We start from the raw sequence: 15,068 nt of genomic DNA, 5'->3' as shown, positions 1-15,068 counted from the left end.
CACAACCGCAAGAATTTTCTCCGAAAACTTCTCAAAAACAATAACACCCAAATTCCAACCCGAATTTGGTCTTCTAAGCTTTCAAGTGTTTGACTCAAACACTCACTTAGGAAATACAAGTATGTGAAGAAGGTATGAAAATTATCGCTCACGACTTGTACAAATTTTCTCTCAAGAATAATATGAAAGTGGAAGAACAATGAGAATTTTTGGTTTTGATCTTTTGAGAATTTGCTCTTGCAATAATATGGAATGTTGTAGCTTGTGTATGTGTACTCATTAATGAGTTCTTGATGCCTTATATAGCCATCCATATGCTTCCTAGCCGTTGGAAACTAGCCGTTGGAACTAGCCGTTGGAAACTAGCCGTTGGAACTAGCCGTTGGAAACTAGCCGTTGGAACTAGCCGTTGGAACTAGCCGTTGGAAACTAGCCGTTGGAAACCGTTTGAAACTAGCCGTTGGAAACTAGCCGTTTGAAACTAGCCGTTGGAAACTAGCCGTTTGATAGAGTGGTCATCCGGGTGGTCGTCCGGTTGTCACAGCTTTCTGTTCAGACAGCCGGCTTGTCAGCCGGTTCGTCAACCTGTGGCTCACAATTTCATCTAAATAAACCGTTAAAGCATGTATTGAGCTCAATAAAGTCTTTGTAAATATAAATCATGAATCCAAGAGACTTTATGCTATATTTCAAGGTCACGAAAATATTTAATTCGGGAATCGACTTTTCGATAATTTTGTATTTGCCGAATAAAAATATCATTGAATTAATCATCAAAATAATTAATAGAGATGCATATAAATTTTCACAAATTATAATGCATACATTTTTCAACAGAAATATCAGAACCATGTTGTCTTCTAGGGGTATTATGAAGGTCGGAGGTCATGGAAGAGGATTGAATGTAAAGTTCTGGGATGGATGAGAATAGACGACTTTTCGTTGGCAGCTTTCCATATGCACCAATGAATGCAGCTAAAATATGAATGAGAGACTTATTTTTTTGGCTTCAACCTTTGAGAAGTAGGAAAGCAAGGCCCCAACTATAAACAGAGAGATAGACAGTGAGTTGGGGGCATATGAAGGACTCAATCAGTCCCAAACATTATCTGCACATTAATCATGGCGATGGTTTCATAAAAGAGTGTACTTCTGTAAGTGAGATTGATGTCAAAGTGCAGGGGTCAAGATGATACTTAGCCAAAAAATGTTCCATGAACACTTCTTTTAATATATATACGGATAGATAGATAGATAAAATCTCAAAGGGGATAACTTCATTAATGGCAAGGATATCAGTTTCACGACATACGTAAACACAAAAAGGGAAAACTAGCAAGTCTAGGGTAAGAAGAACCATTTGTAGTGCGTGAAGCAACCACTCTTCTATCCCCAAGACAATCAACAAAATCAACTAAGGCTCGTGCTTCTAAAGCATGGGCTCGCTGATCAACCTTTCAGGAGAACCGGTGAGATCCTATAAAAAAAATAGTCAATTTAGATATTTTCTTGGAAATGTGCCGCAACAAAACATCATTTGCAGCAAATCAGAGCAATCCTTATCAATAATCTGTATAAATAGTAAGAAGCCAAGCATGTGGTATTCAGATTGTGCCATGTAGTATTCTAAGTATGCCAAATCTATCCACAATTCACAACATACATAGTACAAAATAGATGATTAAGTGCTCCCAAACACATGATTTAATTGCAATGATGCATAAAACTAGTATCAACTCCTTTGGGAAATATATGGAAGGTCTAGTAAAAGAGAAGTAGCAAAAGCTCTGCAACCTCTATTGTAAACTCCTTTCTGGGAGTTTCTTGCGAAAAATGAAAGCAAAAACAGAAAAACGGTACAATCAATGTGACAATTGGATATAGCAAAACCTAAATTTACGTCACCATCAATCTGTTAATGAACGGATTTGTCAAAAAAGAAAAGGGAAAAAGGATATATCCATTAATGTGACGATGATATATGATCCCACTAATTATCAAATTAAATTGCAAGCCGTTTAGCATGTAAAAACTAGGGTAGTTGTACAAGTTACCATAGCAATTTCAGGACCAAAGAGTCTTGTTCTGCAACATGACCTGCACATGCAATGTGGTTAGAAATTACGTTGATACAGTCAGAGAACATGAGCAATGTGTGTGATTGAATCCTAAATAGGATGCTAAAAGAAGTTTTTCACTCCTATACAGTGATCAACCAAAAGAATTAAGGGAAGTCAAAATTTTAAAAATGATACTCACCGATAAGATCTAAGGCCTCCTTTGTAGTCTAGCCCAGTTCAATGTCATAGTCACATAGATCCAGTCCGTTATGTGGTTCAGGAACATGAAAAATGCATTTCGAGACCGACTATTGAAAAGTATAGTGTCAAAACTCCCCAAAATCCGAAGAAGAACCCAAGCCCCATGCTAAAATAAAAACTTTGAGTAATGGAACTATCCTCATCTTCTTGAATGTTTTTGTCTTTGGGATGAGCAGTATTGGGAGATTCTGATGTTTTTTCTTCTCCTGGGCACTTGTTGGGAAGTGGAAGCCCACAAAGTTCATGATTCCTAGAATATGCAGAAGCATCAAAACTTTGGAGTTGTGTGCTTGATGGGATTTTGCCAGACAAATTGTTACTTGACAAGTTCAAAAAGCTTAGAAAATTTAAATGAGCAAGGCTCTCAGGAATTTTGCCGGAAAGTCTATTCGTAGACAAGTCAAGAGATTCCAACATTTCCATCCGACCGATCTCTTGTATGATTTTTCCTGTCAAAGTGTTTCTCGAGAGGTTCAAGGAATGCAACCCTGCAAAACCTGAAACTTGTTCAGGAATTTTTCCAGATAATCTGTTGCTAGAAAGATCAATGGTCTTATGCAGTCCCAAATTTTTGCCGTACTCCTGGTCTTTTCCTTTCCATTGCAAAAATGCGTTAGCTACGTATGTGACTTCATTCACTCCATAGCCAAGCTGTAGAGTGTACTCAAAACTTGCGGCGGCATCAGACTTCTTACTTTCCACCAGAGCAGTGAAATTGGAAAAGCATGGTGGTATGTTTCATGATAAATGATTATGGGATAAGTCCAAGATTTGAATGTTGTTAAGATGACATATTTGCGGAGGCATGCTTCCCTTAAACTCATCGGATTGAAGAATAAGGACAAGCAAACTTGTTAGGTGTGTCCCCAACCATGTTGGTACTTTTCCTGTGAATCGATTTCCTCTGAAGGCAATAATACCCAGCATTGTGCATCTCTTAAGAGAAGGCACTTCCCCGGACAAATTGTTATTGCGCAAGTTCAATGTTTGAATTTGACTTAGCGAGCCAATGGAGCTCGGAATTTCCCCGTACAAATTATTGGTTGCCAAGCTAATGATAGATACTCTTTTGAAGCGGGACAAACAATATGGAAGCTCTCCTGATAGTCCATTATTTGAAAGATCAAGATATTTGAGCCACTCTCCAGTTATTGCGCATAAGAAAGAAAGCGAGCCTCTAAACTTATTCTTGGAGAGATTCAAAGATGATACACTCGGAGGAACTAGTGGTATTGGACCAGTAAGAAGATTATAACTTAAATCTATTCCTATTCCTATTCCTATTCCTGGAATATCCTGAAAACTTAAAGATAGATCCGGCAACAAGCCGTCAATCTGGTTATGTGAGAGATTTAGAAAATTCAAACTAGGCGATAGATCCTAGAACCAACTAGGAATATTACCTGTGATTTCATTACTAGAGATATCAAGCACAAAAATTGTGTTCTGAGTTCGAAGTCATTTTGGGAAATGAGGACCCAACTTGCAAGATGACAACTTTATGTTGAAAAGTTGGAAAGGGGGAACCCAATCAAAACTGAAATTAATAGTTAGTGCATCATAAGAAAAGTCCAAATCGGACAAACTGGAGAGATTGGAGAAGTGGGGTTCAGAGATTATGCCTTTCAATGAGTTGAAAGCACAGGAGAAAGCCTCAAGTTCGTAAAGCTGTCCAATGTTTCTGTCTATAGTCCCATTCAATTGGTTGCTTTCAAGAAATAAGCTTCGCAATGATGGAAACACTGAAAGATCTGGGACTGATCCTGTAAGTTGATTCCTCGACAGATCCAAATCAACAAGACTCGGATAGTTTCCAATGTTTTTTGGGAACGACCCACTCAACAGATTATTACAAAGGTTCAATTCTTCCAACAGAGAAAATCTAGTGAAACCAGGCAATGGGCTTTAAGCCGGTTGTTAATTAAAACCAAACTCTCTAATGAATTTTTGCCCCCAGACAACTTTTCTAGAAACTCGTGAAGCTCTTCCGTTAGATTATTACCTGACAGAACCCCAAAAACTGCAAATGACTTGAATTCACGAAGGATTTCGGATGGCCACCTTCAAGTTGATTCTGAGGGAGATAGAGGTTTGTGAGGGAAACCTTGTCTCCGAAGGCTTCTGGAATCAAACCTTTTAACTTGTTCCTTGCGAGGTTGATATCAACAAGAAGGAATAATAAAAAACTAAGGAGAAAGCTATGGTACATAGGATATATTGTATATCTAAATTATAATAATTTGTGATTTTCATTATGCCGATTTTTGATTTTCTAATGCATATTTATGATGCTAGTTACGCTTGTACTTTAAAATTTATCTATTGAACAGGTCATTAGCAAGTTACCCATAATTAAAAAATATTATTATTATGTAACCATAATTATTCGTGCCAGAATCCAAAATATTTGTATTCCAATCAAATATATGCGTACAATATCAAAAATTAAATAATGCTACCACAAATGTTATAACAACACCATAAATTGGCATTATGGTAAGAAAATGCCAATTTTTTGTGTTGTTATAACAATTGTGGTTATGCTTATAATTTGTAGTACTGACATTATTGTTGTCTCCAAGTCTTTCCTCATAACGCGCGTCTTGGGGAATTTGTGTGCTGAACAATCTTTTTTTTTGTTTGGTTGAACAACGACCTTTATATAAGATGGGTGCCATTCCATTGGTTAACAAACCTAAAAAAACAGACTGCAAAATATCATTAGCTTGCTTTGTGTTTTTACAGCTGCCTCTTGTTCTTAATTTCCCCTACGGAGATGATCATCACGCGCAAAAGCTCTCTTCAACTTCTCCATGTTTTTCTCCTTGTGGTATTACCATACTTGAACCTTGCACTCTCCACCTTGGGATCAAGAGTTGGAGATCATGCTGAAATAATCAGGTGCATAGAGAGGGAGAGACAAGCTCTCCTCAAGTTCAAGCAAGATCTTATCGACGATTATGGTCGTCTCTCTTCTTGGGGGAGTACTAAAGACTGTTGCAAATGGGAAGGGGTCCACTGCAGCAACCACAATACTACTACAAGTCACGTCACCATGCTCGATCTTCGTGGTGATCTGGGAGGTAAGATTAGCCCTTCATTGCTTGAATTACACCATTTGAGGTACTTGGACCTTAGTGAGAATGACTTTTCTGGCCCAATTCCTCATCAGTTTAGCAACCTTTCCAACTTGAGGCACCTTGCTCTCTGCGGGAATTTTATGCTGAATAGCCAAAACCTTGAGTGGCTTTCTCATCTTTCTTTACTAAGTCACCTTGACCTTTATGGGGTTTCACTCAGTAAAGCAACTGGTTGGGCTCAATCCATCAGCAATCTCCCTCTCCTCAAAGTGTTGTACTTGTTTGATTGTTCCCTTCCTAATGTCACTCATTCATCCTCGATCCGTTCTAACTATTCTATGTCCCTATCCTTCATTGATCTTTCTTACAATAGTCTATCTTCTTCGATATTCAATTGGTTGCTAAACTTTAGTAGCAGCCTTGTTGATATCAACCTCGCAAGGAACGAGTTAAAAGGTTTGTTTCCAAAAGCCTTCGGAGACATGGTTTCCCTCACAAACCTCTATCTCCCTCAGAATCGACTTGAAGGTGGCCATCTGTAATCCTTCGCAAATTCAAGTCATTTGCAGTCTTTGGTTCTGTCAGTTAATAATCTAACGGAAGAGCTTCACAAGTTTCTGGAAAAGTTGTCTGGGGCAAAGAATTCATTAGAGAGTTTGGTTTTAATTGACAACCGACTTCAAGGCCCATTGCCTGATTTCACTAGATTTTCTCTGTTGGGAGAATTGAACCTTTGTAATAATCTGTTGAGTGGGTCATTCCCAAAAAACATTGGAAACTATCTGAGTCTTGTTGATTTGGATTTGTCGAGGAATCAACTTATAGGATCAGTCCCAGATCTTTCAGTGTTTCCTTCATTCCGAAGCTTTATTTCTTGAAAGCAACCAGTTGAATGGGACTATAGACAGAAACATTGGATAGCTTTACGAACTTGTGACTTTCTCCTGTGCTTTCAACTCATTAAAAGGCATAATCTCTAAAGCCCACTTCTCCAATCTCTTCAGTTTGTCCGATTTGGGCTTCTCTTATAATGCACTTACTATTAATTTCAGTTTTGATTGGGTTCCCCCTTTCCAACTTTTTAACATAAAGTTGTCATCTTGCAAGTTGGGTCCTCATTTCCCAAAATGGCTTTGAACTCAAAACACAATTTTTGTGCTTGATAACTGTAGTAATGAAATCACAGGTAATATTCCTAGTTGGTTCTAGGATCTATCGCCTAGTTTGAATTTTCTAAATCTCTCACATAACCAGATTGACGGCTTGTTGCCGGATCTTTCTTTAAGTTTTCAGGATATTCCAGGAATAGGAATAGGAATAGGAATAGGAATAGATTTAAGTTATAATCTTCTTACTGGTCCAATACCACTAGTTCCTCAGAGTGTATCATCTTTGAATCTCTCCAAGAATAAGTTTAGAGGCTCGCTTTCTTTCTTATGCGCAATAACTGGAGAGTGGCTCAAATATCTTGATCTTTCAAATAATGGACTATCAGGAGAGCTTCCATATTGTTTGTCCCGCTTCAAAAGAGTATCTATCATTAGCTTGGCAACCAATAATTTGTACGGGGAAATTCCGAGCTCCATTGGCTCGCTAAGTCAAATTCAAACATTGAACTTGCGCAATAACAATTTGTCCGGGGAAGTGCCTTCTTCTCTTAAGAGATGCACAATGCTGGGTATTATTGACTTCAGAGGAAATAGATTCACAGGAAAAGTACCAACATGGTTGGGGACACACCTAACAAGTTTGCTTGTCCTTATTCTTCGATCCAATGAGGTTAAGGGAAGCATACCTCGGCAAATATGTCATCTTAACCACATTCAAATCTCGGACTTATCCTATAATCATTTATCATGAAACATACCACCATGCTTTTCCAATTTCACTGCTCTGGTGGAAAGTAAGAAGTCTGATGCCGCTGCAAGTTTTGAGTACACTTTATAGCTTGGCTATGGAGTGAATGAAGTCACATATGTAGCTAACGCATTTTTGCAATGGCGGTGCCCTAAGATCACTCAATAATTATTTATCGTAGATGATGTCGTCATTTCTTTTTAGACTAACAATTATGACCCATTTGTCTATTACTCTCTGTTTGATATACATTTTGGAACCAAGTACGTATAAGTAAAGACAAATTGATGAATTTGGTCAGAACACTTTTTTTTTTTGAACAACAAATTTTTTTAATTAATCTTTGAAAGATTACAAAGAAAGGTCAGAACACTGTATATCTAATTATATAACTTCAAAAGCAAAAGTTTACCAATGAGGTAATTATCCTTGCAGTCAGTGGGACTCAACTTTAAAATTCAATTTGCCATGGAGGACGGTTGTTGATGAAGCAGCTTTGATGACAGCTCCGACCTAGACCTGCAAAACAAAGCTGATAACTTGAGTCACCGGTGTGGTGGCGTGCCTACCACCCTCCGATGCCTAAGTCAGTAGAATCCTTGTTATTTGGTGGAGGAATTGAGATTCTCTGTTGTAGAGTTCGTACCTGGTATTGGAGTTCGATTGCTATATTTATAGGCATTGTAATTGGAGTTTGAGTCCTCGTAGGACTATACCTCGTAGGTTCCGGATCTCCTCTCTGAGGAGTGTGGAGTCCCGCCTTAGCTAGGAGTCCATGGGATTCCTGCCTTAGCTAGGAATTCCATACCCATCTATGATCATGCATATCTTTGGCATTTTGGGCTTATCTTACCCTTCATTTATCCCTTAGGATTTATCCTTCTTGCCGTGGCATCTTTATCGGAATAAGTATATTTCTCATGTGATACCATAAACGTCATGCTTCCCGTTGAAGCTAGGGGCCGGAGCTGGTCCTTGGACTCCCTTCAAGCTTCGTCTGGGGGACGGAGCTGGAAGGTTATAGCTCCGCTCCCCGTAAGCCCCCATAGGGATTTGGTGGAGCTAGCTCGCACTCCCCAAATCCGCAAGTCTGGTAGTGTTGAGCTCCTTAGGTGTGTCCTACTTATCAGTTGTCAAAGAGACATTTTGCAAAACCGCTCTCCATTGTTATATAAATTGTAGAAACAATGAAAGCTAAGGTAAACGATTCTGGAAAATGAGTTATCCCATCGCAACTAACCAAATTCATTTACGGCCAATTCATCAAATTTGAGGTAGTTGTGTAAATAAATATGTTGCTTCCTAAAGCTTACAAAAAAATTGCTTTCAAATATTCAAAAAGTGGTTTCATCAAATCTGTGCCGATCGAAATTGTGCATCGCAATCACAATGTTTAGGAAGGAAGAATATTCTGGCTATTTTGAGATACAAGAAGCCATTTGTGTGATATTTGGTAGTTGGAAAATTCTAAAATCAGCCCAATGGGCTAACAATAATGAGTGTGTGAATGTGTATTAAAGGGTATAAAAAGTACACAGAAATACGTGTTTTCCTTGTCTTCTAGTGTGTTTATTATTAGCCCAGTGGGCAATTTAAATACTTCATCACGGATCACAAGTACTGGATCTGAGATATACTTGAAAGTTCACTATTAAAATTGCATTCAAGGTGTTTGACATAGTTGTTTAAAGTAGGCAGACGGTATACAATCTTCATTCAAACCCCAATCTGTTGTTTTAAAAAATCTACCAAATTCTGTCTCCCTGAGCCAAACAGGGCATTTACCTAGAGCTGTGAGTTGTGGTCATCCTTTACATGGTTCCTGTTTTGCTTTCCTTCAATATACGCCCTTCACATGAAAGGCGAGCACAACAAGAGCTTGTATTTTGCCACTGGCTTGAACAAAGGTTGAGTTTCCTAACCAATTGCCAACGTATACCAGCTTGCATTTAGGTTTTAACCATTGAAGCATACCAAATTTGTTAACAAACAAATGAAATTCTCTCAATTCTTTTTTTGTCTTTCGTATCTTTTTTACTTTGGATTTATTTTGCTCATTCCAATATCTTGAGTATTCTTTTGTTTTTTTCCTTCTGCCTCTTACATCTATTACGAAAAGAACGTTCAATAGCCCAAGAAAAAAAAGTACACGAACTACTGGCAAGGGAAAGGAAAATGCACCGGTATGATTCTTTGAATTTGTAAAGAGTTTTTATAAAAAAAAAAATTAAGGTTCAACAACCTCTTTCAAGTCTCTCTATTAACAAACACATGATCGAGCAATGAGGTAAGTCCATCAGTTACATTCTTACCTGTGGAGAAATGGGTGGGTGATGCTTTGTTTTCCATTCTTACCTGAGGAGAAATGGTATATATAGGATGTAAATGGGTTATGGGGGGCAATTTGGTCTTAGAAAAGATGTTTTAGAAGGGAAAATTTCCGCCAACAAGCCATTACCTGCTTTTTCGTTAGTTTGGACGGAAATACTAACAGTTCCAAACCAGTCTTAAGTACAAGGGGTGTGAATGATTAAAAATGAAGTAGAAGGGGTGTAGTTGAAAAATGACCAAAGTACAAGGGGTGTATCTGAAATTTACCCTTCTGGAAAACGTGGTATCCCATCGCAACTAACCAAATTCATTTCTGGCCAAAATTCATTAAATTTGAGGTAGTTGTGTTAGTAAATATATATATGTTGCTTCCAAAAGCTACAAAAAAAAAAAAAAAAAATTGCTGGCAAATACTTATCAAAAAGTGGGTCATCAAATCTGTGCTGAAATTGCGCATCGCAATCACCATAATACGAAGGAATAACATTCTGGCTTTTTTTGGCATACAAGAAGCCATCTGTGTGATATTTGATAACTTGTTTTGTTACTGTCTATTTCTCTTGAAAGTGACATATCAAAACGATCTTTCCTTTTTTTGATCCGAGCACCCTTTTTTCGTGTATATTTGTATATACGTGTATATACACGAAAAAGGGGTGCTTGGATCAAGTACCCTACACACCTCGGATGCCATTGATTCTCACGCAAGCCCACTCGGTTTTATTTTTTAAAATTTTTGGACGGCTCGGATCGGCCGTCCGGTGGCCGGAGACGGCCGTCCGGTGGCCGTCGGTGCATTTTCCCTATGGCCCGGTCGGTACCAATAGCAGCTCTCGCTTTTAAAAACAAATTAACACAAAGAAAATATTGAATGCCATAAAAGACCTAAGTGAATCCTGTCCTAACACCAATCCATGTACTTAGAGCATCTGTACTAGACTCTTTGCTTGGCTCTTTACGTTACTTTAACGAGCTATTACCCTAAAAATACATGTTTATCAGCCTCGTCATTGGCTGGGTCAACTTAATGTTTGCTACAGTGCCTCTTTAAGAGAAGCGTGGCACTATTCACTCATTTCTAAATAAAATATTTGTTTTAGCAACGAACCCCCTCTAGCAATAGTGAAATGCGTACTGTTCATCCAACGTTTAATATTTATTTGGATCCATTACGGATCCAATAAAGATGATTCAAACTGCAAGTCATTCTTAAAATATTTTTGTATAGGTTCCTTAAAAAAATTAGCTCAATTCGATATCGGTAAGGCTCTCATCATATGAGTTAAGGCTCTCTTAGGGTGCTCATTGAAAGACCTAGAGCCAAAAATTCATTATGACCATTTAGGATAAAATGATCAAAAAAATAAAATCTTCGCACCGATTCAAATAGATTGAAAATTGGAGCACTTAATTTTTAAACATAATTTTTCATATATAAAAAATATGGTTAAAAAGTTAAGTCCTCTATTCTTCAATTCATTTGAACCGGTGCAAAGATCTTATTTTTCTAATCATTTTATGCTAAATACAAATATTTAATTAAGAAGAGAGTGAGAGTAAATAGTCTAATGCAGTGGACATTGTAAAAATGACCAGCTAAAGTAATAAAGTGGATTTTTAAGGTGTAATTTGGTCCAAAATCTAAAGAATCTGATGCGATTGCTCTTAGAAGAGATGGTAGAACTTTGTACGTCTGTCAATTTCGATAGGCCACACTTATGTGAGAACTAGCGCATGCCCGTGCCTCAAGGCACGGCTCGAACAATTAGCACATGCAAATAAATACTTAACTCACGTGCCATATACGGCTCGAAAAATAAGCACATGTAAATAAATACTGAACTTGTGTGCAATATATCATCCCCTGTCTTACAAATTCAACTATGCAAAAAATAATAACTCAAACATATTCATAAAATAATAGAAGTACCCGAAAAGAATGAAAGAATCATAAAATATCTTCATGTAAGAAAAAATAGTCCAACTAATCTTGCACATATTTATGACAACTCGGAAAGAATGAAAGAATAAAAGTACCTAAAAACAAAAAAAATAATAGAGTTTCATTGTTTTATCCATGCCTAAAGGCATCCATACAATCTGTCAACTTTAACTGACTACCGTAACTACCCATAATTACGACCCAGCAATCCTATCACGGCTATTATGGTCTTCAAAATCAATCATACCTGAAAAACCAAAAACCAAACCAAACCAAAATAAGAACTCTTCTAGAACTAATGGATTGCATGAATAAAGATTGAAGTTGGGTAGTAAACGATTTAATAGCAAGACCCTAGCTAAGCATCACTACAAATCTCATTAATGGAAAATGGATGTATGCAATATGCATGTCCTCGGTATTTTCAAAAACAACACTATGAAACTAAGATTACTAAGCTAGTCACTGAACTAAGGGTTGGTCATTGAAAATAGGCATTGCTCATCTATACACAGTCAAGTATCCAGATGTAGTTAATCTAAGCAGAACACTAAACATAGTTGAAGCATCAAGACAATTAACATCAATAAGCCTCAGATAAAATTAAAAGCAATAGGATAATTCTCTTGACAGAGCAGGAATAAAATATCGAATCAGCAGTTGCGCTTAATGGTTATCTGCCATGCTCATCGAAAGAGCCGTTATGTTATAGCCATAAAAAAGTTTGAATAGTTGATCTTCTAGAGTTAAAAATAGACACCTTGATTGAATAGATTGAGGCTCATAATCAATGCCCAATTAACATATTAGGATAACAAAGTTACCAATCAATAAGAAGGTTGTCCGCTATTGCTAATGATAAGGTGAGGATTATCAGGGCCCTAAAACTTTTGGATAGAGAGAGCTTTGTTCCCGTTAAATCGATAAGATGTTGTGCTGGAGCTCTTGGAGAGAGCTTTGTTCATGGGTGAGGATGTTTCAGAGACAGATTGTGTTGTAGGACATAAGTCTACTCCATAATCAAGAAAAAAGAATAAGCGTATTCTACAATAAAAAATGTATTACACAAAAAAAAAATTTGGAGCAGAATATTACAGTAAGTTATAATAGAGGGGCAAAACTGGGCCAAAGGCATATGAATCAACCATGTCAACAGAAAAAAAAGGTTATAACCCATAACAAATAGGATTTTCATGAACTCACTGCTACTTATACTCCGGAGTATTGGAAACTATTTTCAATTGCATCAAATTACCACAATAGGATTTTGATGATACCAAAGAATCCACCAACATAGTTCAACTGAGGTATTGACAAATGAAAAAAATGGATCCTCAAAAAAACTTATATGGCCTGGAATGCGGTAAAAAAAAACTCAAAGGTCAAACCCTCAAATGGAATTTTAAAGCCATCCATCCCGGCTAGAAATTAAGAGAAATGAACCCACAGAGTCATTAGGGTCTACCAGAAAGAGGGAAGATAAGGGATAGATTAGTAAACTGAAGCTCATAATCAATGCCCAACATAGAGTGCGATTAAAAACTTACCCACCGATAAGCAAAGTGCTGATCTTTGCGCTGGTGATGACAGTATTGGATGGTTATTATAATCAACCAATTATACCTGGCAAGAGCTGAATTTATCAAATGACAAATGTTAAAGGTGGGAGAAAGGGATGATTTTTCTACTTATGATGTGCAATTTGTCCTTGCCTACTCAAATTACATATAACGGCATTAGACACAAACCTATTGTTCTCAAACCATTAAAAACTCCTATTGTCCAATTAGATCCAAATCTATTCTTCCCATTAGACACAGAAGATCACTAAATTTATAATTTGCGTACAGACCGATCAAATATCCAAAGAACTTACTGCCAAAAATATTATATGGAATGATCTTTCTGTTCGCATAGTCCCATAAATATGACAGATTATTGACCTACTCAACTCTTTGAATCATACCCAATTTTTCTCTTTTCCGTCGGAACGAATTGCCTTATCTTTTTCCTTGCCTTTTGTGGTTGCATTTTGTCTTTGTTGAGCCATTTCTCCTTGCCTTCGATTTTTCTGTTAATAATTGCAGAGTAGAGTTCATAACATCAAAGTTGTTATAAAACTGTGTTGTACCTATTAAAATAGAAAAAGAAAACTTGGCTACCATTTTCCTCAATTCACGTATCTCTGTTGAGCAATAAAACTGTGTTATTGGAAAATTATATGAAAGCAATTTGTTTCGTTACAAAATTATAGAACATCTTACCTGGCCAAAAATAGTCACGTTATCCATGTCGGCAAGTCGTTGCAGACTTTTGAAAGGAGTTAAAGGCTAGATTGGCATCCTTCACAATCTGCAAAGTGGGTAGTTAACAATGATTAGGTCCTTTTCTTTTTTATAAGCTAACGGGAGAAAGAAGGTAGTGAAGACAAACCAAATTAAAAGAAATACAATTTTTTCGCAAAGACTATGGAGAAGGAAACGCAATCTTCAAGCATCAACCAACTGGAGTAGAGGCAAAGATGTCTCCTCAGCCATGAAGTATGTACATGTTCTTAGAGCCCATCCTAAATGGCTTGAAAGTTCCAATGGACTTGGTTAATTCCAAAGCTTTTGTCGCCAGATGAAATTATCAATCCTAAAGAAACACTTTTGCATAGATTACCTGCATAAAAACTACTTCGTATTATTTTTTCAAAAAACCAACTTAGTACAACACTCAACTTCAGTCAATGTTGAGCAGGAAGAAACTAAGCAAGGGTAAGTTTCCAATTAGATTCAAAGAAATGTGAAGCCAGGAAGTATGCATAAGCAAGAATAAAAAACAGTAGAACTGAACGCTAAGCTAACTTATGCTCCTCATGTTGAAACAACAGAACTGAACGCTAAGCTCAATTAAAACTCTAAAAACAACTTTAAAAAAAATTATATTTGGTCTTATTTTTAAGGATAAAGAAGCAGAAAAAAAAACCCAAAAAATCAAATCTTTACGCAAATGGAAAGCGATAATGAAAAATAAAATCCACATGATACCCATTTGTTTACCAGTGATGGTGGAAGAGTGGTTACCTTTGAGTCCTTGACCTCGGCTGTTCCACTACTTTAGCGGTGTTCGGAAATAGAAGAAATCCCTTGGAAAGAGAAAAACCCAAACCTGAGAAGTACTCGTACCTACGACAATATGAATCAAGTATGTAATCGGTGCTTTTTCAGTCTATGCCATGGGAATTAACAAACCCTAAACCCATACTTTTTTTAGTGAAAGATGTAAAGATCTACAAACCGTTTGGGGAGAAGAACAACTACATGCCATCGATTCGAACTCTGGGAACCTCGAACAGTGGTGGTTACAGTGGTGATCGTTGCACCGGTCGGTGGTGTTAATGGTGTCCAATCGGGATCGCCAGAAAGGAGCGACTGGGATTCAGTGGGTCTATGGTGGTGGGTCGATCGGAGAGAGAGAGAGAGAGAGAGAGAGAGAGAGAGAGAGAGGGAGAGGGAGACAGCGGGAGAGACCACACAAAAAAAGGCCAGCGGG

General features: G+C 37.4%; 2 protein-coding genes and 1 long non-coding RNA gene across 4 annotated transcripts; 1 reads left to right on the top strand and 2 right to left on the bottom strand.

Moving 5' to 3' along the window:
• Positions 1–3,059: 3,059 nt before the first annotated feature.
• On the bottom strand, positions 3,060–4,914 carry LOC131326821 (receptor-like protein EIX1). The gene is made up of 4 exons (XM_058359707.1): positions 4,886–4,914; positions 4,324–4,382; positions 3,849–4,186; positions 3,060–3,701 (listed from the first exon to the last, which is right to left on the bottom strand). Exons 1-4 carry the CDS (start codon positions 4,912–4,914, stop codon positions 3,060–3,062), a joined length of 1,068 nt encoding a protein of 355 aa, XP_058215690.1.
• Positions 4,915–5,097: 183 nt separating this feature from the next.
• LOC131326820 (receptor-like protein EIX2) lies at positions 5,098–7,775 on the top strand. The gene is made up of 6 exons (XM_058359706.1): positions 5,098–5,857; positions 5,987–6,136; positions 6,369–6,463; positions 6,656–7,180; positions 7,463–7,521; positions 7,694–7,775. The coding sequence occupies exons 1-6, from the start codon at positions 5,098–5,100 to the stop codon at positions 7,773–7,775; spliced, it is 1,671 nt and encodes a 556-aa protein (XP_058215689.1).
• Positions 7,776–11,529: 3,754 nt separating this feature from the next.
• Positions 11,530–15,068, bottom strand: LOC131325344 (uncharacterized). Of its 2 annotated transcripts, none has more exons than XR_009199665.1 (4): positions 14,600–15,068; positions 13,796–13,883; positions 13,498–13,602; positions 11,530–13,154 (listed from the first exon to the last, which is right to left on the bottom strand). It is a non-coding gene; the product is annotated as an uncharacterized LOC131325344 (long non-coding RNA). The 2 variants fall into 2 exon arrangements; XR_009199666.1 differs by lacking the exon at positions 11,530–13,154 and having other exon boundaries at positions 13,310–13,602; positions 13,796–14,195; positions 14,600–14,701; positions 14,814–15,024.

Source organism: Rhododendron vialii, chromosome 5a, assembly GCF_030253575.1.
Source record: "Rhododendron vialii isolate Sample 1 chromosome 5a, ASM3025357v1".
Classification (NCBI taxonomy): Eukaryota; Viridiplantae; Streptophyta; class Magnoliopsida; order Ericales; family Ericaceae; genus Rhododendron; species Rhododendron vialii.
Note: the sequence above shows the minus strand (reverse complement) of the source record. Positions and strands in the feature narration are given on the sequence as shown.